The sequence below is a fragment of the Lepus europaeus genome, chromosome X (assembly GCF_033115175.1).
Source record: "Lepus europaeus isolate LE1 chromosome X, mLepTim1.pri, whole genome shotgun sequence".
Lineage (NCBI taxonomy): Eukaryota > Metazoa > Chordata > Mammalia > Lagomorpha > Leporidae > Lepus > Lepus europaeus.
This window is the reverse complement of record NC_084850.1, coordinates 126,689,160-126,711,167: the sequence shown is the minus strand read 5'-3', so window position 1 is coordinate 126,711,167 and position 22,008 is coordinate 126,689,160. Positions and strand designations below refer to the sequence as shown.

The following is a 22,008-nucleotide window of genomic DNA, read 5'->3' as shown; positions in this document are numbered from 1 at the left end:
TGCACGTCCACGCCCTCCACAAAGGTCCACTGTGTCCCTCCAATTTACAGAGTTTCCTCTGCTGTTTTCTTCCTAACTCTTCTCCGAGACTGCACTCCTTCCCACTTTTTTTTTGACAGGCAGAGTGGACAGTGAGAGAGAGACAGAGAGAAAGGTCTTCCTTTTCCGTTGGTTCACCGCCCCCATGGCCACTGCGGCCCGCACGCTGTGCTGATCCAAAGCCAGGAGCCAGGTGCTTCCTCCTGGTCTCCCATGTGGGTGCAGGGCCCAAGGACTTGGGCCATCCTCCACTGCACTTCTGGGCCACAGCAGAGAGCTTTTTTTTTTTTTTTTTTTAACTATCTTTTTCTAGACTCAGGCAGCAAGCTCCCTCCCTACTCTGCCATCTTTATCCACTTCTGATTAATTCTTTGCCCCTTATAATTTTGGAATTTAGGTTGCATTAGCCAGAAATCGGATTGAATTGCATGTGTCTGAGGCAATTTGAAAATCGGTGGTAGGAAAGATGATGATGTTTTCTCCATAACATGCTCCTGATTAGCATAACTACTAGGGAAATCCCTCAGGGATGTTCAAGTATTAGATGAGTCCCCTCCTCATAAATGAATAGTATAGCCTTGGGAGTTCTCAGAAGTGGTCCTAGAAGCCTTGGCAAGTACCACAATCTAGAGCAGAGAGCATCTCCAATTTGATCATGCACAAGAATCCCCTATTGCAGTGGTTCTCAACCCGGGGCAATATTACACTCCCGGGTCACATTTGACAATGTCTGGAATTCTCCTTGATTGAATACTGGTTTTAGGGGAATGTTAGTAGCATTTAATGGGTAGAGGCTGGGAATGGTGCCACACATCCTGTAATGCACAGGATGGTGCTCACAGGCAAGAATGACTTGGTCCCTAATGTAAGCAGTACCAAAGTGGAGAAGCATTCCTTATGGTTAGGTTTGTTATAATGCAGATTCTTGGGTCTCAACCCATAGGTATTTTGAGTCAGTAGGTCTAGGCTGGTCCCATGAATTTGCCTTTTAAATAAGCTCCCCAGAGATGCTGATCTTGCTAGTCAAAAGACCAAATGTTGAGAAACCCTAGAGGATGCCAATGCCAAAATAATGAGCAGTGTATATGGGCACTAGCCCTATGACATCCCTGTCTTTTGCAAAATCTCTTAGGACAATTGAAGTCCGCCTAATTTTAAAAATTCCCCAGACTTATATCAGTTGATCTCTCTCTCCACCTCGTGAGGGAGATTATGTTCAGAAGCTTTTTTAGGCAGTGGAGAATTGCTCAGCTCAGAGCTAAACTTTAATGGAAAGAATGACGACAATTCCCACTCAGCTGAGCTGTTGATGAGAGAAGGGGATATGTTTATTTAAGTTAATCTCCAACATGCCTCCTGTTTAAATAAGTTACTTAACAATTGGAAGAGGATTAAGTAACTGATTAAATTTCTCTGAGAAATGCTAGGTGTTAAGGCCTAGGTATTGCAGGTGCATTTCTAAGCCCTCTGAATCTTGACATTTGAAAATGATTTTTAATAATTTCTATGTGTTTTTTTCCTTTTCTATAAAAAGTGCAGTAACGTACCCATGATATTCATTTCCAGTTCTCCTTTTTTGGTTAATATTTGCATATTGATTCTGTTTTAAAGCTCAGATATTTATCTCAACAAAACATGAATAATTATTACCACTAATCATATAGTTATTTAAATAATTATTTAATCAGGTGTTTATATCTTGATGAAACTTGCTGAGAAAGTCAACCTTTGTACTTCATAAAAATTGTGGAAACACTTATGCAGAAGAGCTATGGGCAAACTGGATAGCCTCTGTTGAAACTGCACAACTCCACCATTGTAGCAAGAAATTGACCATACATATGCAATACATAATTGAACGTGGCTGTTGCAAAGGAGGGAAAACTTTTCTTCTTTCTCAGGTTTAGTTTTGTGGGGCTAGTGGATTAAACTGACAAAAAACAGATTAACAAGAGAAAGACAAAGTTTATTCACAATTTACTAGGGAGCTTACAGAAAATGTTGGGATTTGGCCGCTATATATAGCATCTTAAGATGGAGAGGCAGGAGGTGGACATTTAGCCTAGCATTTAAGATGTTTGTGTTCCACATTGTGGGACTTAGGTTTGATTCCCAGCTCTAGCTCCTGACTCTAGCTTCCCAACAGTACAGACCCTGGGAAGCAGCAGTTATGGCTCAAGTAGTTGGGTTCTTGCCACCTACATAGGCTTCCAGGATTGGGTTCCTAGATTGACTTCCTGTCTCCCAGCTTCAGTTCTTGCTGTTAGAGACATTTTGGGAGTGAACCAGCAGAAGGAAGTTTTCTTTCTCTTGAATGAATGAATGAATGAAGACTGGAGTTTGTATTTCAAGGGACAATAAGTGATTAAAAATGACTGAGAAATAGATGGAGGGACCTAATGGAAGATACGGTTTGTATCTGCTTATACAAGTTTTCATTCTGATGCCAACTTCTGGTCTGTGATGACAGAAGTCACATATTTGCTCTGGTAGAGGAAGCCTCCCTTAATAGGGGATTTATGGCATTTGAATTCTTTTGGAAAGTTCTGCTTTTAGCCAGGTAAGAGGAGTACAGAGAAAGCCTTTTCCTGTTCCTATTGATTCCCTGATGCCTTCAGCTCAAAATTATCCTTTGCCACAGTACCATATTCTAGGCCAGTAAAGCTTTATTTACAGAAACAGGTGGTAGGCTGGTTTGGGCCTGTGGCCTGTAGTTTACTGGCCCCAATAAAGAGGCATGTGAGATGGAGAAAAATACAATTTGCTTTGGCTTACATAAAAGTCCAACAATGATATAGGATTGTTCTTGGCTATGTCTGGACAAATGGGGTTAGAGAATTGAGGCTTAAGATACTCATTTGAGCAAATCTAACAGCTGTTCTATTTGCAAAAACTTTGGGAGCAGTTTACTACATGTAATTAAGGCTAATAAAAAAACACTGATTTCAAAAACTATATGTTCGGGCCACTCTCCAGTTTTAAAGGGAAGAAATGAGAGTTGCCTCTGTTTTTAAGAGAATACTGTTCCTATTTTCAGGGGACATGGGTGTTTTATGAATAAGTCATAGAGTAGTCTTGGTTTCTTAATTCTGTTGCTACTTTGTGCTCCATCTACTTACTAAGAAAACTCAAATTTTGATTTTTTTTCTTTCATTCCTTTGAAGCTACAGGGTTTATGTTACTGAGGAAGCAAGGGTTCTTGTCTTCGCACAAGAAAGAATTCAGGCGTGAGACAGAGAGTAAGTGGAAAGCAAAATAGCAAGGTTTATTAGGGTAGGGACATCTGTAAGAATGGATGGGCACCTCTCCAGACAGAACCTGAGAGAGTTCCCAGTCACTCAGACTGGGGGAGAGCGAGGTTACATGGTTGAGTGGAGAGAGTACACTTGGGCAGGCCAGGCAGGCGGCTCAGCAGAGAGGCAGAGGCAGAGAGGCAGAGCGTGCAGTCCGGTTGAGGCCAGGGTTTTTAAGGGGATGGGCCTTGCCTTCCCACCTCTGCTCCTCCTGGAACAAAGGACTTTTTGGAGGTAAATATGAAAAATTCCTTTCTGAGTTTTCCCCCTGAAGTTATCAGATGGGGGGAAGCCTGGCTGGTGTTGCCCCGCCTTAGAGGAAGGATGGTTATCGGGTAGAAGGGGCAGGGCGTTTGAAGTGTAGATACTGGGCTGCCCCTGGAAGGTTATCGGGATGACTTTGAGATGCGGATGCTGGACCTAGATGTCAACTCCTTAGGCCTTTGTCACACACATGAGCTCATTTCTGACTTCCTACCCAACACTTACCCAAGTGAAAGCAATGCCAGAAGAACATTAAGAAAATGTTTAGTGCCAGTATGGTTAGATTATGATTTACCTGTGCCTAACTGCTTTCCTTCTGCATACTGGAAAAACTGTCCACTTTCCAGATACATTTCTGATTTAGAACCTGCCTTTCCAGAATGTTGTCCACACTGGCGAGTGATGGAAATTGTTGGATCTACTGGGGCATTACTCATATATGGATAAGGATGGATGACCTAAAATCAGAATTGTGATTTGCACTTATGAAGCCCTTTTATTCACGAGCGTGCTTATCTATCCTCTATCCTGCCTGCCAAATGTATCAGCTTGTGAACCACATCCAAAAGCAATTTGCAGAATTTAAGTTTTTGAAGACTTATAGTAAATCAGTGCTATCTTATCAACAGGATAAAATTTTGTCAGATAACCACAGTGTTATTATTTGAGTAATCCTGATAGCCCCACGGGGTATTAAAACCTGTTCTCCAGGCTAATTTTCATCAGTTCCATTAACTCTGCTTAGGATAATATCTTAGGCAAGGCATCTATACCAGTAAATCATTTGTTGGGCATTATGGAAATTGCCATTGTTTTGAAGGATTGTGTGATTCATGTATGGTCTCCTGAACTTCTGGGTGCTTAAAGCTCAGAATTTTGATTGATGTTTAGTAGTTATTATAGAGCTCATCAGAGAAAATGAGGCCTTGGTGCAGTTAAGCCTGACCGAATCTTTCAAAGCCTTTGCAAGCTAAAGAAAGTTACTTTATAAATTGTTTGTGAAAGGGCAGTGATTAGTTGTTCCACTTTTTTCATATCTTGGTTAAATTAATAAAAATGAAAAAATATGTTGAGACTTAACCATGTAGACTAAACACAGAGTTGTTCAATTAAGTGATTAAAGTGATCCCATACATGCAAGACATTTGAAAATTTACCTTACTCTTCTAAATAGCTGAGTCAGTAGGGATTAAAACAGATGAGCTTTCTATCTTCTTTTCTGTAGATTAGCTTAATTCTAAGAGGCTTTGAAAATTCAGGAGTAACAGTCAGACTAACAAACCTTTAAATCAGTTTGGTCATCTCTAAAAATTGTAAGCTGTTTTGGAGTTTGCAGCCCACAGGCATAAAATAGAATTATATTTGGTTCTGTTTCTGCTTCCTGCTCCTTTCTCCCAGCATTATCAAGGTACAGTGCACCTTGTGGAAAATTCTGGAAAAGCAGGGATGACTTGAGAGTTTAAATCGTGTTGTGTATTAACTTTTCAATGTCCATAGGTTTCTGAGTTCATTTGTGATGGCTATTATTATCACTCTCTTAAAGTGATAATCTTCATGTTATGAACTTTGTTGTCTACATAGAAAGTAAATGAAAATTTTAAAGCTTCTAGTACTAAGGCTTTTGAACAAAGAATAAACTCCCAAGCAACTAAGATTTTTAAAAGATTTTATTTATTTATTTGAGAGGTAGAGTTATAGATAGTACGAGGGAGAGACAAAGAGCAAGGTCTTCCATCCGTTGGTTCACTCCTAAAATGGCTGCAATGACCATAGCTGAGCCAATCTGAAGACAGGATCCAGGAGCTTCTTCCAGGTCTCCCACTTGGGTGCAGGGGCCCAAGAACTTGGGCCATCTTCTACTGCTTTCCCAGGCCATAGCAGGGAACTGGATTGGAAGTGGAGCAGCTGGGACTAGAACTGGCGCCCATATGGGATGCCAATGCCACAGGTGGAGGATTAACCTACTGCGCCTCAGCACCAGCCCTGCAACTAAGATTTTTGTATGTGCATGGTAGTGATAGCAGTAAGCAAAACTGAAATGAATAAAAAGCTTAATAGTTAAGCCCTGCACGCATACATACGCAAACACATGAACTATACCATTAAACATAGGTAAGTTTGGCAAGCATGCTTTAACACTTGGCTGTGTACTAGATTGTGTGCCACAAATAAGTCAGGGATTTGGGGCCCTAACGTTGGTGTATTGCCTGTTTTTATATTGTATATAATCGAAAGATGGATTTTACACTTGAAGATGTTTTTAAAAAATTGAAAGAATAATATGATGAATGAAAGTTGTAAAAGATTCAAATTCGATTGTCAATATTTATTGGGACATAACCACAATCATTCATTTATGTGTTTTCATGGGTTGTCCTGCTTTCTGAGGTACAATGACAGAGCTGAGTAGTTTTAACAGAGGACACATAGCCTGCAAAGCCTAAAATATTTGTGTCTGGTCCTTTACAGAAAAAATTTGCTAACCCCTGTTATAAGTAATACAGTCTTCCTAGTTCCTTTGTTTTCCAGTCAGTTCTCAATTTTACTTCTTGGATTTAGAAGTATATTAGTCAGCTTTTTACTGCTATAACAAAATGCCCAGGACACGCAGCTTTAGACGGAAAGAGGTTTGTTTTGGGAGTTCATAGTTTAAGATTGGGTAGCCTTATTGGGGTGGCATCTGGTAATGGCATTTTTGCTGAAGGAGTGTTGAGGTGGTACAGAGTATCACATGGTAAGAGGCAGTGTGTGCAGAGAGAGAGTGGCTGGCCCACTAACCTCTTCATGAGAACTGCATTCCAAGGATACATCTTTTTTTAACTTTTATTTAATAAATATAAATTTCCAAAGTACAGCTCATAGATTACAATGGCTTTTCCCCCCCCATAACTTGCCTCCCACCTGCAACCCTCCCATCTCCTGCTCCCTCTCCCATTCCATTTGCATCAACATTCATTAAAGATTTAATTTATTTATTTGAGAGGTAGAGTTACAGGCAGTGAGAGGGAGAGACAGAGAGAAAGGTCTTCCATTGCTGGTTCACTCTCCAAATGGCTGCAACAGCTGGAGCTGTGCCCATCTGAAGCCAGGAGCCAGGAGCTTCTTCCCGGTCTCCCACGTGGGTGCAGGGGCCCAAGGACTTGGGCCATCTTCTACTGCTTTCCCAGGCGATAGCAGAGAGCTGGATCAGAAGTGGAGCAGCTGGGACTAGAACCTGCGCCCATATGGGATGCAGGCACTGCAAGCGGAGGATTAACCTACTGTGCCATGGCACCGGCCCCCCAAGGATACATATTTGGTTATCTGTGGGCTTCCCACTAGGCCTACCACCTAAACACCATGATTGGATTAAGTCTATGCCTTCTTAGTACCACTAACTTAGGACTTTGATGTTTAAATATCTACATGAGTTCTGGAACCAAATCTTGTTCAAACCATAACAATAAGTAAATATATCTGTATACTGTAGATAAGGAAATAGAGAAATAGATTCAGAAAATTAAGGTACTGTTAATATTTTGTATAAGCAGTAGTGACAAGTGGTCACAGAAATTTTTTTTTTGCTCTATTTTGTCAACCAAAATGCACTGAGGCCATGGGCCATATTATGTTTTCTTAGCACTAAGGCCTGAGTCCTGAGCCTAGAGTGCATGTTCCATAAGTATTTGTTTACTGATTGCAATAGCTTATAGCAGTCTTCCATTAACTTCAGGGTATATATAACAAGACCCCCATTGGATGCCTGAAAACTGTGGATAGTACCAAACCCACTGTAGACTATGTTTTTTCCTATACAAATATGATAAAGTTTAACTTATAAATTAGGCAGAGTAAGAGATTAACAAGAATTTAATAATAAAATAGAACACATAACAGTGTACTGCAATAAAAGTTCTGTGAATGTGGTCTCATCTTTCTACTTGTGATGATGGGAGATGATACAATATCTTTGTGATGAGATAAAGTGAGACAAATGACGTAGCATTGCACTACTCCATAAGGGTTGTATGAACACAAGCACTCTGATACCTTGATGATTGATCTGACAACCACTACTAAGTGATCAATGGGCAGGTTGAATATACAGCATGGATACATTGGACAAAATAATGATTCATGTTCCATGAGGGATGGGGTGGAATAGTGTGAGAGTGCATCATGTTATCCAGAATGGTGCATAATTTAAAACTCCAGAATGGTTTATTTTTGAAACTTTTCATTTAATATTTAGGACTGTAGTTGACCACAAGTGATTGAAACCACAGAAAGCAAAACTGTGGACAAGTGGTGTTATGGTTTGTTGCTTTTTCCCCCCAAGGATTCATATGCTCAAGGCTTGGTCCCCAGTGTAGCCTAGTCAGAGGATGATTTGGTCATTGGGGGTGTTGTTCTGGGCAGGAATTAATGCTGTCTCTTAGAGTGAATTAGTCCTCATTAGAATGAGTTGTTATCAAAGAGCAAGATTCACCTTTTCCTACTCTAGCTTCTTGTGCTAGCATGTGCTCCCGCCCACCCCTTGCGATGCCATCTGCCATAGGGCTCACATCAGAGCCAAGCAGAAGCCAGTATCATGCTCTCAGACATTCAGAACTATGAGCTAAATAACTCTTTTGTTTATATATTACCAAGCTTCAGTTACCTTGTTATAGCGGCACAAATATAAGGGGTGATTACTATATATTTCATAATTAGTTTATTTTCATCAAGAATTAATTATAATGGTTTTTATTCCTTGCTCCATTTCTCAGAAGATTCTGTAGATTCTTAGAAAGTTTCTCTTTTAGATTTTTTTCCTGTGATAAGATCAGTTAATGTGGACGTGTTTCTTGATGTATATAGCACTGAATGATGTTTTTTAAAAAGATTTATTTATTTATTTGAAAGTCAGAGTTACACAGAGAGAGGAGAGACAGAGAGAGGGGGGGGGGGTCTTCCGTCTGCTGGTTCACTCCCCAAGTGGCTGCAATGGCTGGAGCTGTGCTGATCCAAAGCCAGAAGCCAAGAGCTTCTTCTGGGTCTCCCACATGGATACAGGGGCACAAGGACTTGGGCCATCCTCTACTGCTTTCCCAGGCCGTAGTGGAGAGCTGGATCAGAAGTGGTGCAGCCGGAACTTGAACCAGTGCCCACATGGGATGCTGCCACTGGAGGGGGTACCTTTACCCGCTACACCACAGCACTGGCCCCTAAATGATGTTCTTGATTGTACAAAAATAACCTTTTGTATTTTCTGGTACTATTTTTGACACTTACCAGAGTGGTTTGTCAACTAAAGGACCCATTATACGAATCAGTATTTATTGAGTATTGATCCCTTGCTGTATTATCTAGAATGTGTTCTATGTGGGGAACACAACGGTGATTGAGTGGGTAAGCCATTGGTTTAATGTGAAGAGTGTCAGAAAGAGGTTATCCAAGCTGCAAAGCCTTCTTTATAATTGAATTTATCCCTTTGGCTAATGAGCTATTCTTTTACATGCAGATATTTCTCCAGGGTTAATATATTTTAGATTGCTATTAGTCACTTACATTTCATTATAAATTAGTTTGAAGTTCCAGTGATAGCTAATGTATTAGCTGCCTTAGAGAAAGAATAGTTTTGATGGATGAGAGGGAAGAAGATGATTCTAGAACACAGTGTATTGCCAAGGAAAGTCCAATTTAGGTATAATAGGAGAGCAAATGTTTTAAACACACAGGGCCAAAGGTATTGAAAGGAATAGAACAGGAAAAGGGGGGAATGGCAGAAGCCAAGATGGTGAATCGTAAAAATCATCTTTGTTTTTGGTCTTTTCTAAAGTTAGCTTTCATAGCTTCTCTTTTGTTCATTATCAGAGGTACAAATGTTGGCCCTCAAGAGTCCTTCAATTATTTTGTGGAGTGTGAATAACTTGAGTTCTTCTGCTTTGTACACAGAGCATGGCTTTGTTAGGGAAATTTCTATTATGTTTAAACACGTTTGTGCGTACATCTTTCTCTCAACTGGTCACAAGTTTTAACTTTTCTTTCTGAATACTTTTTCTCATTACTTTATCACTACAAGTGTAGCCCCTTGAAACTGGACCTATGGCTAACAAGAGTGATGTTATTTCACATAGAACTTTAAATATTTGGTTTCCAGAAAGACCCCCAAATGGGCACATAATTGTTATTCCAAATCCTTGCAAGATGTCATTGTTTCTACTTTCTCTGTATAGTCTACAACTAACATTTATTCATCAAGTATGCTAGACCAAGGGATAAAAACGTGTTTTACATACAATGTCACCCTAATCTCTTTAAGACCCTGCTGTAGGGGGTGGCATTGTGGTGTAGCAGGTTAAGGTGTCACCTATGACTCCAGCATACCATATCAAAGTGCCTGTTCAAATCCTGGCTGCTCTACTTCTGATCCAGCTTCCTACTAATGTTTCTGGGAAAGCAGTAGAAGATGGCCAAATTACTTGGGCCCCAGCTACCCATGTAGGACACTGAGAGGGAGTTTCTGGTTCCTGGCTTCTAGCTTCAGCTTGGCCCAACCCTGGCCACTGTGGCCATTTGGGGAATGAACCAGTAGATGGAAGATCTCTCTCTACCTTCCTCACCTATCTCCCTATCTCTCTCTCTTTCTGTGCATGTGTGCATGTGTAACACTGCATTTCAAACAATAATAAAAAAAGACACTGCTGTGAAAAGGAGAACAACTTCGGGTTACATTTAGTTACAGCAAATGAAAAACATGACACAATGCTTTGAAGAAGGGGAGGACCTTCTTTTCCTTATGTTTTAAAAGGGAAGGGAAGGTAGTGTGAGCATCTAAGATGTCATAGAAAATGTGTGTCATGAAAAAAGTATCCATGGATTTAAAAAAAAATTGGCAGCAAAATAAATCTGCTTTTTCAATTCCATTTTTTCCACAAACTTTTCAAGTACCTTCATGTAATGGGCTTCAGATGCCATCAGCTTTTTATCCTGCCTTGTTTAGCCTGCCGATCTCATCCTGACATTAGTTCCTTATGGTTTCAAGATGGGTATTCTACCTCTGGGTTTGCATCAGAATTCCAGAAAAGAAGAGGAAAGGCTAAGGCAGAAAATCTCAAGGGTGATTTTTGCCCTCATGGAACATTTGGCAATCTCTGCAGACACTTGGTTGTCACAACTTGGATGGGAAGGTTTTCTACAGAATATTTTGAAGCCAAACATGCTACTAAACATTCTGTAATCTATAGGACAGCTCCCATGATCAGAATTATCTGTCCCCAGAAGCCAGTAGTACTGAAGCTGAGAAATCCTGGACTAAAGGCAGAAAACAAATGTCAGAAGAGTCTCTTTTTCTTGGAAGTGTCACAAAGGACATTTAGCTATATGCCATTGGCCAAGATCCCATAGCCAACTCCAGCTGTAAAGGAAGGCAGGTGAGGCAACAATTTTGGGGGTGGGGAATCCCTTGTCATTCAGAGCAGAATTGGGGTTCTGATTGTAACAGAAGAAATGGAGATTGGCTATTGGGTAGACAATGTGCAGTGTTTGCTTCAGAAAAGTTAAGTGGTTTGCCCAAAGTCACGGAGGTAGTGAAACTCAGAAGCTGTTTGAGCTTCCTCCATTGAGGAAGGATGTCCAGGTGTTGGGTGTGGCTCCTCTCCAGATATTTGTATTCATAAGGGATGGAAATGCCTTTACTGGTTATGGAAAACTCTGGAGTTTTTGACCAGCCACAAACTGCCTAGGTAACAATTTGCGGGATAAAATATGCAATATGGTCAAAATTTATACCCTGTTCCCTTGGTCGTTTTGGTGGGACTTATCATTCCTTCTCGTCCCTGTGACCAGTGAGGTAATTGATTTCAGACCTGACTCACCAATGCTTGGCCATTCAGCAAATTATCAAATGATGGGTGCTTCTCTTCTAAAGAAGTTAAAAAGTTAGTGGATCATTATTTGCCTTAGTATTCTTTCAAGAAAACATTTGTTCCTCTAAGTTTATGTAGCAGGAAAACATTTAACATGGGGAATTGGAAGCTTACACATCTATTTTGAGGGTTGAGGGGTGAAGGGCAGAGGTGCCAGTGATCACTGCTGCCCACACCCCCAAAGGGTCTTTTTTAGAACAACACCCAGAAGTTGTCCGTCAAGTGCTTCTGCCCCCGTGACTGCTGTATGGTTGCTGACAGTGCATAACTGATGTGCCCCCTCTTCCCGCTTTCCAGTCTCCCTCAGGAGCTTCTCATTGGCAGGCTAGCCCGAGGCCATGTACCATGGGCTTTTGGGAGATGAAGTTCTGAAGCTTCTCAGGAAGAACATAGAATAGTGTGGGGTGGGCTGATGTGGAACTGACAACAGACTCTGCAGAAGGAGCACGAGTCTGAACTGAGGTATACATACACACAGCACATTTTGGAAAGAAGAGCCCTTTAGTCAGCTGTTGGCCATGTTGCTTCCAGTACTATTTCCTCATTCTAGCTATATGTATCCTTGGCAGGTAAATAGGGATTCTTTGTATAGCTGTTTTGATTCTCTTCAAGTCATGGTGATGCTAAATAAATGATAAAAAAGGATTCAATGACCTGCATATAGAATGTAGAAGGTCAGAGATTCTGTTAGGGGCTGTAGAGCAGTGGGGGGTCCCAGAGGGTAAGGGTTGAAAAACACGCTCCGGACACACCGATGTTCAGAAAACAATTTTGTTTGACTGAGCTTATACATTTCTTCTTCTTGGGGGAACAAGCTGGGGCATTTTATTTGCTATTATTATGCATATGACTTTCAGTGAAATGATAAAATACAGTGAGAAATTAAATGTAGTGATGGAAACAATAGAAAGCTCCCAGAAGAAGGTAACCTATACACATATGATGTGTTGTTTGGTGTTGGGGGGAAGAGTTGTAACCTCTAGTTATCTGCTATTTGGGTTACATTGGGCTTTTAGTATGTGCAACTCACAGTGTTTTGAAGGTCTCTGGAATAGCAAAACCCATTGTGACTATGGCACTTGTGATGTCCTCTCTAAGTCTTGAATTGCAGGGTTCTGCTGATATTTATTATTTGAATTATCTCAAGGAAGATAAGGAAATTCTATTTATTTGTTGAATGAGAAAAAGTGAAAGGGACTAAAGGGGGGAAAAAACCTCATTACCAAGAGCAGTGTGCAAGGGTTACTGGTTTTGCTTGCTGGAATAAAACCAACATGTTTTTGGAGTCCCTGAGTCTTATGTTGGGTCTTCTACAGGCAGGTCTGGAGATGAGGATTTGTGTGCGAGTGATTTATGAAGCACATTCTCCCAAGAGAAATCAGCAAGGGAATGGGAAAAGCAAGACAGGGAAAAGGCAGGTCATGGTACAGTTTCCAGGAACACCTCTGAACTGGTCTGATCCTGTGGAGAACTCTGGAAGTACAAAGTATACTCAGAGAACTGAGTATACTTTGTACTATGGATTATACTGAATCCAGGTGAAGGAGTTGGGCTTTCACACTGTTGGTATTGTCATTCTTTCCCTAATGGCTGCCTGGGTGGAGGTGGAGGTGGAGTGGACAGAAGGCAAAACTCACAGGAAGTAGCTCTTGAAGAGTGCAGGCAAGGAGCCCTAAAAGCCCTAGAGCAGGCCTTCAAGGGAGTCTGAGGTGCTGGGCACTAGGAAAGAAGCGAGCAGAGATGCTGGGGTGGGATGTCCAGAGATGATAAAGGGACCCCAGGGGATCTGGGCAGAGCCCTAATACAATTTTAAACTGCTCTTTTGTCTTTGTGAAATTCAGAATCTGAGGTGTGGGGAGAGATTTTTACATGGAACTATGAAGTTTCTATAGAGCAGGATTGGCAAACATTTTTTACAAAGGGCCAGATAAAATAATTGAGGCTGTGTGAACCACAGGGTCTCCCAGCTACTCAGGTCCACAGCTGTAGTGCAAAAGAAGTTATAGAGAATAGGTAAATAGATGGCTGTGCTCCAGTACTACTTTTCTTATAAAAATAAGCAGGTCAAGAGGGAGGGGGAGGGCTGGATTTGGTCCTGGAGCCATAGTTTGCCAATAGCTCCTCTGGTCACTCCTTATACTCCTTTATCCATTCCCTATATGCTGCAAACTACAGAGATAATTATTACCTCTGTCTCTCAAAAGGATGGCTATGATGTTATGATGCATTTTAAATTATTCTGGATTCCCTGCCTCTGCACATTTTGGCATCTGGGCCATCATTCATAATGTTGGACAGATAATCTCCCCAAAGCATGTCATGTCTCCTTTTACTCCCCTGCTGAAAATATTTAGCTCTCTGTTAGCTGTAAAATAAAATAGAGACACATTAGCAGGACATTCAGGAATCCCTGTGACCTGGCCCTAAGTCAATTTTCCGGCATTATTTTCTCCTTTCCATCCTCATGTACTTCACAGTCCCACTATATCAAAGTACTTTGCATTTTTTATACCATGTATTTCCTGAATCCGTGTCTTTTCCCAGATTATTTAAATTAACAGATGAAACTGTTTATAGTATACATTGGGATGTTTTGATATGAAAGTATATTAATTAGCTTTTTATTACTACAACTGAAAAACCCGAGAGGAGCTAACTTAAAAGGGAAAAGGTTTATTTTCACTCACAATTTTTCAGGTTAACAGGCCAAGTTCAGGTGGCTCCATTAGTTTGGCTTCTAATGAGGGCAGTGGATGATGTGGCAAACCAGGAGGCAAGAGAGATGGGGAGCATGCTCACCTCCGTGTTCATGTGTCTCTATAAAGTCACCATGCTTCATGGGGTCCTACCTCAACAGCTTAATCCAATCTAGGCCCCACCTTCACACATCTCCGCCTTTAATCCATTAGCAGTATTCTATTAACCATTAACAGGAGACTTTGAACACTAAGCCTCTAACAGATAGGCCTTTGGGTAACATATCCAGTTTACAGCAATAAGGATATTTCAAAAAGTTTGCAGAGAAATGAAATTAAAAGATAATTTTGTCTTAGTGCAGAAATATTGGAAATCCATGCTATTTTTCATAATTACATTTTGAAGACCTCCACATGTACATACATTGTAGAATGGCTAACTCAGGGTAATTCACAATCTACTACCACACATAACATTTTGCGATAACCTTAAAAATTTCTCTTATCAATTTTCAAGTATGTAACACATTGCTATTAACTACAATCAGTATTTTGTACGATGCCTCCTTGAACTTATTCCTCTTGTGTAACTGAAATTTTGTGTCCTTAACTGTCATCTCCCCAACCCCATCCTGCAGCCCCTGGCAATCACCACTCTACTTTCTGCTTCTGTGAGTTTTAATTTTTTCAATTCTGAATATAGGTGACATCATGTACTGTTTGTCTTTCTATGTCTAGCTTATTTTAGTAAGCATAATGTCCTTTTCGTTCCTCCTCATTTGCGCAAGTTACAGGACTTCCTTCTTTTTAAAGGCTGATAGTATTCCACTGTGTACATATACAATATTATGTTTATCCATTCATCCATTCATGGCTCTTAAGTTCATTCTATGTGTTTTTTCCATTGTGAATAATGCTACAATGAATGTGGGAGTGTCACTATCTCTTTGACAAACTGATTTCAGTTCCTTTGTATGCTCAGAAGTGGAATGGCTGGGTCACATGATCTTTTTAATTTTTGGAGCAACTTCCACAGTGTTTTCCAGAGACTGTACCAATTTACATTCCCACTAATTGTATACAACAGTTCTCTTTACTCCATATCCTCATCAACATTTGTCTTCTCTTATTGTTTTGATAATAGCCATCCTCGCAGAGGTGAAGGGATAGCTCTCTGTGGCTTAAATTTGTGTTTCCCTGATGATTACTGATGTTGAGCATTTTTTCATATACCCATTGGCCGGCCATTTATACATCTTCTTTTGGGAAGTGTTTTTTCAGATCCTTTGCTGATTTTAAAATCCAGTTATTTGTTTTCTTACTACTGAGTTGAGTTGCTTATGTGTTTTGTGCATTAACCCCTTGACAGATGGATGGTTCACAAATATTTTGTGTTCCTTGCATTTGCCACTGTTGTTTCTTCTCTCACAGTGACCTTCCTCTCAACTCTGCGTTTTGAAATACTAACCATTCTCTAAGACCAAAGTCGATCATCTTTTCAAGTATTTTCCTCTTGAGGAAATGCTCTCTGTTGCAGGCTTTGGTAACATACTCTCTGTTTCTCTTGAGACCTATATTTTAGTTTTGTACAAGATAGTTATTTGCTAGATTTGCGACACTTTTTAGTATATTGAAATTTCATTTTTGTTTTTGTTTTCTGCTTATCACAGTGCTTGTATTTAGTAGAAGGAGTTCTCAGATGAAGATTGTATTCCTACATCCTGTGATTATTAATGAGTTTAGTGCTGAAACTCTGACATCATTTTTCTTTCCCCCCCTTTTTTTTATAGGCGAGAGCTGTTTTGGCAAAAGTTGGCTATCCTGAGTTTATAATGAATGATACTCATGTTAATGAAGACCTCAAGGCAGTAAGTGCTAAATTTACTGTATTTTTTTTCTGGCAAGTTTTACTGGCCTTGAGCCTTTCAACTAACCCAAGTCTAAGCAATTAAACCTGGTGGTGCCAGAAAGCACCAACTTTTGATTAATTTCCTGGCCAGACTTAAGCCAGAATATGCCAGGCATATCACAAGATTTTGATCAGATTCAAAATAAAGGAAGTGTCAGGAAGAATGCGCAGCTGAGTGGGTAACAAAGCAAACGGATTTGGATTTGACTTAATTTAATCACAAAGGAAAGAATTAAGCATACTGAGTGACTTACAATTAGTGAACGTATTCTAATGGTGAATGTTTGTTGCTAAACGCTTTTTATTTGCTTCATTCATATTAAATGAGTAGCAATAAATCTGCCTGCTGTGAGTTAACTTCATTAAACCTTATGATTATTTTGGTGAATTAAGTGCACATACAGATGATACTGTAATTTATTTTAAGTTGGATTATGCATTTATAGTAAGTTACTGACCAGAAATAGTAATAATTGTTTTTTTGTTCTGGTATCCTGGGACACGTATTTGCCAATAGATATACTTATTGCAGGCCTTTCTAATTACATTCACTGTTATTTCCCCTCCTATAAATAATTCTGACAAGGGAGTTCTCATCCTCAGAAAAAAACTCTTGTTTTTACCACTCACTACATTTTTTTGAAAAAGTGGTCTTCTGAAATTCTTTAAACAACTGTGTTTCTGAGGTATAGCTCTTTCCTGAAACCATGGTCCTGTAAGTGATGTATCTATAAGCAGTTCTAGCTTTGTGAATGAACTTAGGAATTTTATAAGACCTTTTAAAAGTGAGTGAAAGTTTTAATTTTAGGCTTTCTTTCTTTCTTTTTTTTTTTTTTGACAGGCAGAGTGGACAGTGAGAGAGAGACAGAGAGAAGGGTCTTCCTTTTGCCGTTGGTTCACCCTCCAATGGCCGCCAGGGCCGGCGCACCGCGCTGATCCGAAGGCAGGAGCCAGGTGCTTCTCCTGGTCTCCCATGGGGTGCAGGACCCAAGCACTTGGGCCATCCTCCACTGCACTCCCTGGCCACAGCAGAGAGCTGGCCTGGAAGAGGGGCAACCGGGACAGGATCGGTGCCCCGACCGGGACTAGAACCTGGTGTGCCGGCGCCGCAAGGCGGAGGATTAGCCTAGTGAGCTGCGGCGCCGGCCCAATTTTAGGCTTTCTTCACTGACCTCCAAAATAGGGCCTTTCAAAGTATTGATCCAATTGCTCTGGAATAAAATATTATACTCCACAGTAGCTTACAACTCATATAGCCCATCTTATTTCACTGTTAAGGTGATGCTGAAAATCCCATTATTATTATCGTAATTAAAAACACTGAAGTACTTGCCACATTTATGTACATTATCTTTTAATCCTCACAGTGATCCTGTGAAGTAGATGGTGTTTAGTGCCATCTCACAAGAAAGGATATAGAGATTCAAAGAGCTTAAGTGATCTCCCCAGTGTCAGAGCCAATGCTAAAATCTAGGCTCGGGAAGCTCTGAGTGCCACTGGAGAAGGAGTCCTGGTTAGGCAGCTGTGCTAGAGGACAGAAGTGCTGGATGGCGACTTGCTGGGCTCAGTTTTCCAAAGAAGAGAAGAGGGGAAGCCTTAGTGTCAAGTGGTTAGGAGCTCTGGCTGTGGAGTCACTGTCTGGCTTTGAATTCTGTCTTTTCTACTTCCTAATGCTTTACTCTTGTGCAGGTCACTTACCTTTGGTTACCTTCTCGTTGCTTATCTGGATACTGACAGTAGCAACCAAGGCTTAGTATTTTGGGAAAGATTAGATGAGATTGTATAAATGTAAGAACATCTAGCACAACGCCTGACACATAGTAATCTCCCTATTGTGGTAGCTGTGTGGGTCAATGCAAGAACTGTTACTAAGAAGATCAATACCAAGGCACAAAAGTATCTTCACAGGAGAACCTGGATAATAATGATGTATGATTGGTAAATATTCCAAGTCAAGATGTGGAAAAGAAGGTTTGCGAGGTAGTTTGGTGTAGAGTCAAAGTGCCTGGAGTGAGATTCCCAGTCTTCCACTTGCTACCAGTGTGACCTAGAGTAGGTTATGTATCCAATTTCAAAGGTTATTGAACAAAAGCAAACTCACCTTTTTGAAGTACCTTCACTGTGAGGCTCACATAAGTTAACATAGTTTAAGTGCATGGAATCAACCCTGGCATATAAGGAGTACAAAATAAGTGTTACTTACGGCATTCTCAATGCACATTTATGAAAGGAGATTATTTTGGTTTGGAAAAGTCATCATGAATTAACTCATGCAGTATCCAGGTCCCTCAAATTGATTTAAAAGGCTGTACAGATGGAACAGTCCCAAGCTTTAATCAAATAAGGCAGTATTCCCAGCTCACAATACTTAGTTGATCAAGTTTTGTTGGCAATATGTTGCTGTCTGAGTTGAGAGACCCAAATTTAAGGAGTCATTGAATGCAGTATCTTTTGTGTAAACAAAGCAGATGCCAAACAGAATGCGATGTTGTATATGCTGCTTTTTTTCTTCAGGGCTTCAACTGAAGCCACTAGACACCACGATTTTTAAGTCTTTTTGTGAAGAAATGATTTTCATCTGACTCATTGCCAAAATAGACAAAAATTAAACCCAAGATTTTCTGACACTTTAGAAAACCATTGGTGAAAAAAAATCCAAATACAGGAAATAAAAGAGGCGTTTGTATTCAGAAAAGGATAGAGAAAAAAATAAAACCCAATCTGAAAATAGCTAAGGATAATGTTATGGATTGTACAGTAACAGTACCACTGAGGTTAATAGCAAAAGGACTCAAATATCGATGGTATACAATGGGACTGTGTTTTCAGTTTTAAGAAGCATGTAGATAAGGACTACCATGGGGCCTGTGAGAAATTTCTGGTAATACAAGCTCTGTGCACGAGAGGCTGTTACAAATGAAAAACAGCGTGCTACATTTGACACAGGTGAAGATATGATTCATCAGGTACTAATGCAAAAGTAAAGAGGAGAGAGATTAGGTGATGGATCAGATGAAGGTCAAGGAGAAAGGTTGTCAACTGAAGTTGGGCTCAAGTGGAGATAAGAGCAAATGAAAACGAATCGAGAGGCAAATGGGAGAAAGAACCACATCATTTTTTCCCTCTGAGATAGACAAAGTAAACTGACATAACCTGCAAAGCATTTCTGAACGACGATCCTCCTATATTCTTTAAGAAAAGCCAGAAGGAAGTGAACGCCCTGTCATTGAACTGACACCAGCATGCAGGAAAGCCTATTAGCTACTCTAAAAAGGTAGGCATCAGCCTATTTTCAAATTAGCCTTGCAAAGGAATATTCCATTTCATGGATTCTTAATGGAAACAGAGTCAACAGTAAGTCTATGCAATTTGGGGAAGATTGTTTTATCATCCAGGAAAGCAAAAAGCACACTGGTATTTCAAACAGGGAATTTAATACAGGAAATAGATTGGGAGGCAAAAAGGGGGAAGGTAAGTGGGTAAGCCAGATAGTAATGACTTCAGGAAGCAACTGCCCTCCCTGTGCCCAGGAACACAGAAGGAAGGAGGTGATGGTACTGTCATTTGGCAGAGCAGAGGAGAATTTGCCACTCCAGAGCTGTGCTGTAGTGGACCAGTTGAAGATTCTTCCAGAGTTGTTGTCAGAAGAACAAGGGGGGAGCTGGGAAAGAATGGTAAGGGGGACAGGAGCATCAAGGGCACCCTTTCTCTTCCTGCCGTTAGTTGGCAGGAAGCCAATTGATAATGCCACTTGGGAAGCAGAGTTTTCCTATTCCTAGCCCCTAACATTATAAAACAGAAGGCAAGAGGGTCATGTAGCTGAGAGACTACTGCTAAGAAATAGAGAAACCAGCTCAATCAGGCACTTCACTCAACCTTATGAAAGACAGTGGAGGGGCTGGCACAGTGGATAAAGCCGCTGCCTGCAGTGCCGGCATCCCAAATGGGTACTGATTTGAGTCCCAGCTGCTCCACTTCCGATCCAGCTCTCTGCTATGGCCTGGGAAAGCAGTAGAGGATGACCCAAGTCATTGGGCCCCTGCACCCACGTGGGAGACCTGGAGGAAGCTCCTGGCTCCTGGCTTTAGATCCGTGCAGCTCCAACCATTGCGGCCAGCTGGGGAGTGAACCAGCGGATGGAAGACCTCTCTCTGTCTCTCCTACTCTCTCTGTGTAACTCTGATTTTCAAGTAAATAAATCTTTAAAAAAAAGTGGAGAATGGCACTAGGAACTAAAATCAGAATTATAGTTGGCCTTCAGCTACTCTGAAGAATTGGAAAAGCATAATTTTTCATAGATCAGTGTTTCTATTGAGTGATACTTATACTTCAAAGAGTTTATAGACAATGAAATTAAAAGATAACATGCATTTTACATGAACTTAACTGTTATTTAAAATTTTATTTAATTTTGGGGGGGAAATGAATGAATGAGTCCTACCATCTACTGATTCACTACCCCAGATGCCCACAGTGGCCATGGTCAGAGCCAGGAGCCAGGAATTTTATCAAGGTCTCTTATAGAGTGGCAGCAACTCAAATAATTGAACATCACTAGCTGCCTCCCATGGTGTACATTAGCAAGAAGCTAGAACTGGGAGTGGAGCTGGGACTTGAACCCAGGCACTCTGATATGGGATGTGGGCATCGCAAGTGGTGTCATAAATGCTATGCCAAATGTCTTCCCCTACATGAACTTTTTGAAGACTTTTCCTATACATGGAAATATGTATATGGAGATATTTAAATATATGAGCCCACATACTATTCTCTAGGGTGGGTCTTGGTTGCTCTTGTTGGTGGAACATATGAGTGTTCATGTCTGTGAATGTGTGTAAATGAACTAGAATGAAGTTATACTCAGATGGTATGCTCCATAAAAAGAAGTTGTTAAGACATTAAGATAAGTCTTTACTATTTAGTAAAAAGCAAAAAAAAAAATTTTTTTTCTTTAGCTCTCTCAAGTGAACCTTGGCCTCTGTGGCTCTGGAGCTGTACAGGCTGGAGGTACCACCAATTGAAAAGTCAAGAGAATAAATTGATTGAGAGTCATTATCAACTTGACCTAGATTTTCTCCAGTAACTGAGAGGAAAAGAAGCTTTTGAGCCAATTATTGTCTCTTGCAGAGTTTAGGGTTTTTTTGAGTTTTCAAGTAGTTTTAAAATATTCATGTGCCAAGACCACTGGTTGAACTCTGTAATCAATGCACAATCATTCTTAGGTGTTTAAAATTAACAGAAAAGTGATCTCTGTTAAACATAGGAGTGGGAATAAGAGAGGGAGGAGATATATAGGTTGGCACATGCTCACTCGGACTTATCTCCAATGGTGGGACTAGAAATGTGCCAGGGGATTTCAAATCAATCTTACCAAGGAGGCAGGTACCAATGCCAGCGCACTTGGTAAAGTGATAAGTATAAATACACAACCGATCAAAAAGATAGGGTATGTGTCGAAGAGATTTCACAAATAAGACCACTGTAAGCAAATAATGAAGGATAAAATTAAAAGGGAGAGAATGATCCTGTGGGGGAAGCAGGACACACAGCAGACTCATAGAATGGCAAATGTCCAAAACAGCACTCCTGCCTCAGAATCAACCCTTGGGACATTCGGATCTGGCTAAAAGGCCCATGAGAGTCTCACAGGCATGGAAAGCCATGACACGGTGGCAAAAAACAATCTAAATGAAAGATCCTGGTGAACAAGACCCCAGCAGAAGGAACAGGCCATCGAGGAGAGAGGCGCCTTTCTCTGAAGGGGGGAAGGAACCTCCACTGTGACACGGCCTTGACTAAACAAGTTCAGAGTCGGTGAACTCAAGGGACTTCCATAGCCTAGACAGCTCATAGCAAGAGTCTCCGGTGATTGCTGACGTCATAAATAAGAGTGCCAATTGTTAAATCAACAACGGGAG

General features: G+C 40.7%; 1 protein-coding gene across 1 annotated transcript in view; it reads left to right on the top strand.

Moving 5' to 3' along the window:
* The window catches only part of PHEX (phosphate regulating endopeptidase X-linked), a 223,848-nt gene that overhangs the window by 126,169 nt on the left and 75,671 nt on the right, over positions 1-22,008 (top strand). The window contains exon 13 of the mRNA XM_062183402.1: positions 15,972-16,049. Coding sequence (XP_062039386.1) covers positions 15,972-16,049 — 78 coding nt within the window. The remainder of the gene's footprint in view (positions 1-15,971; positions 16,050-22,008) is intronic.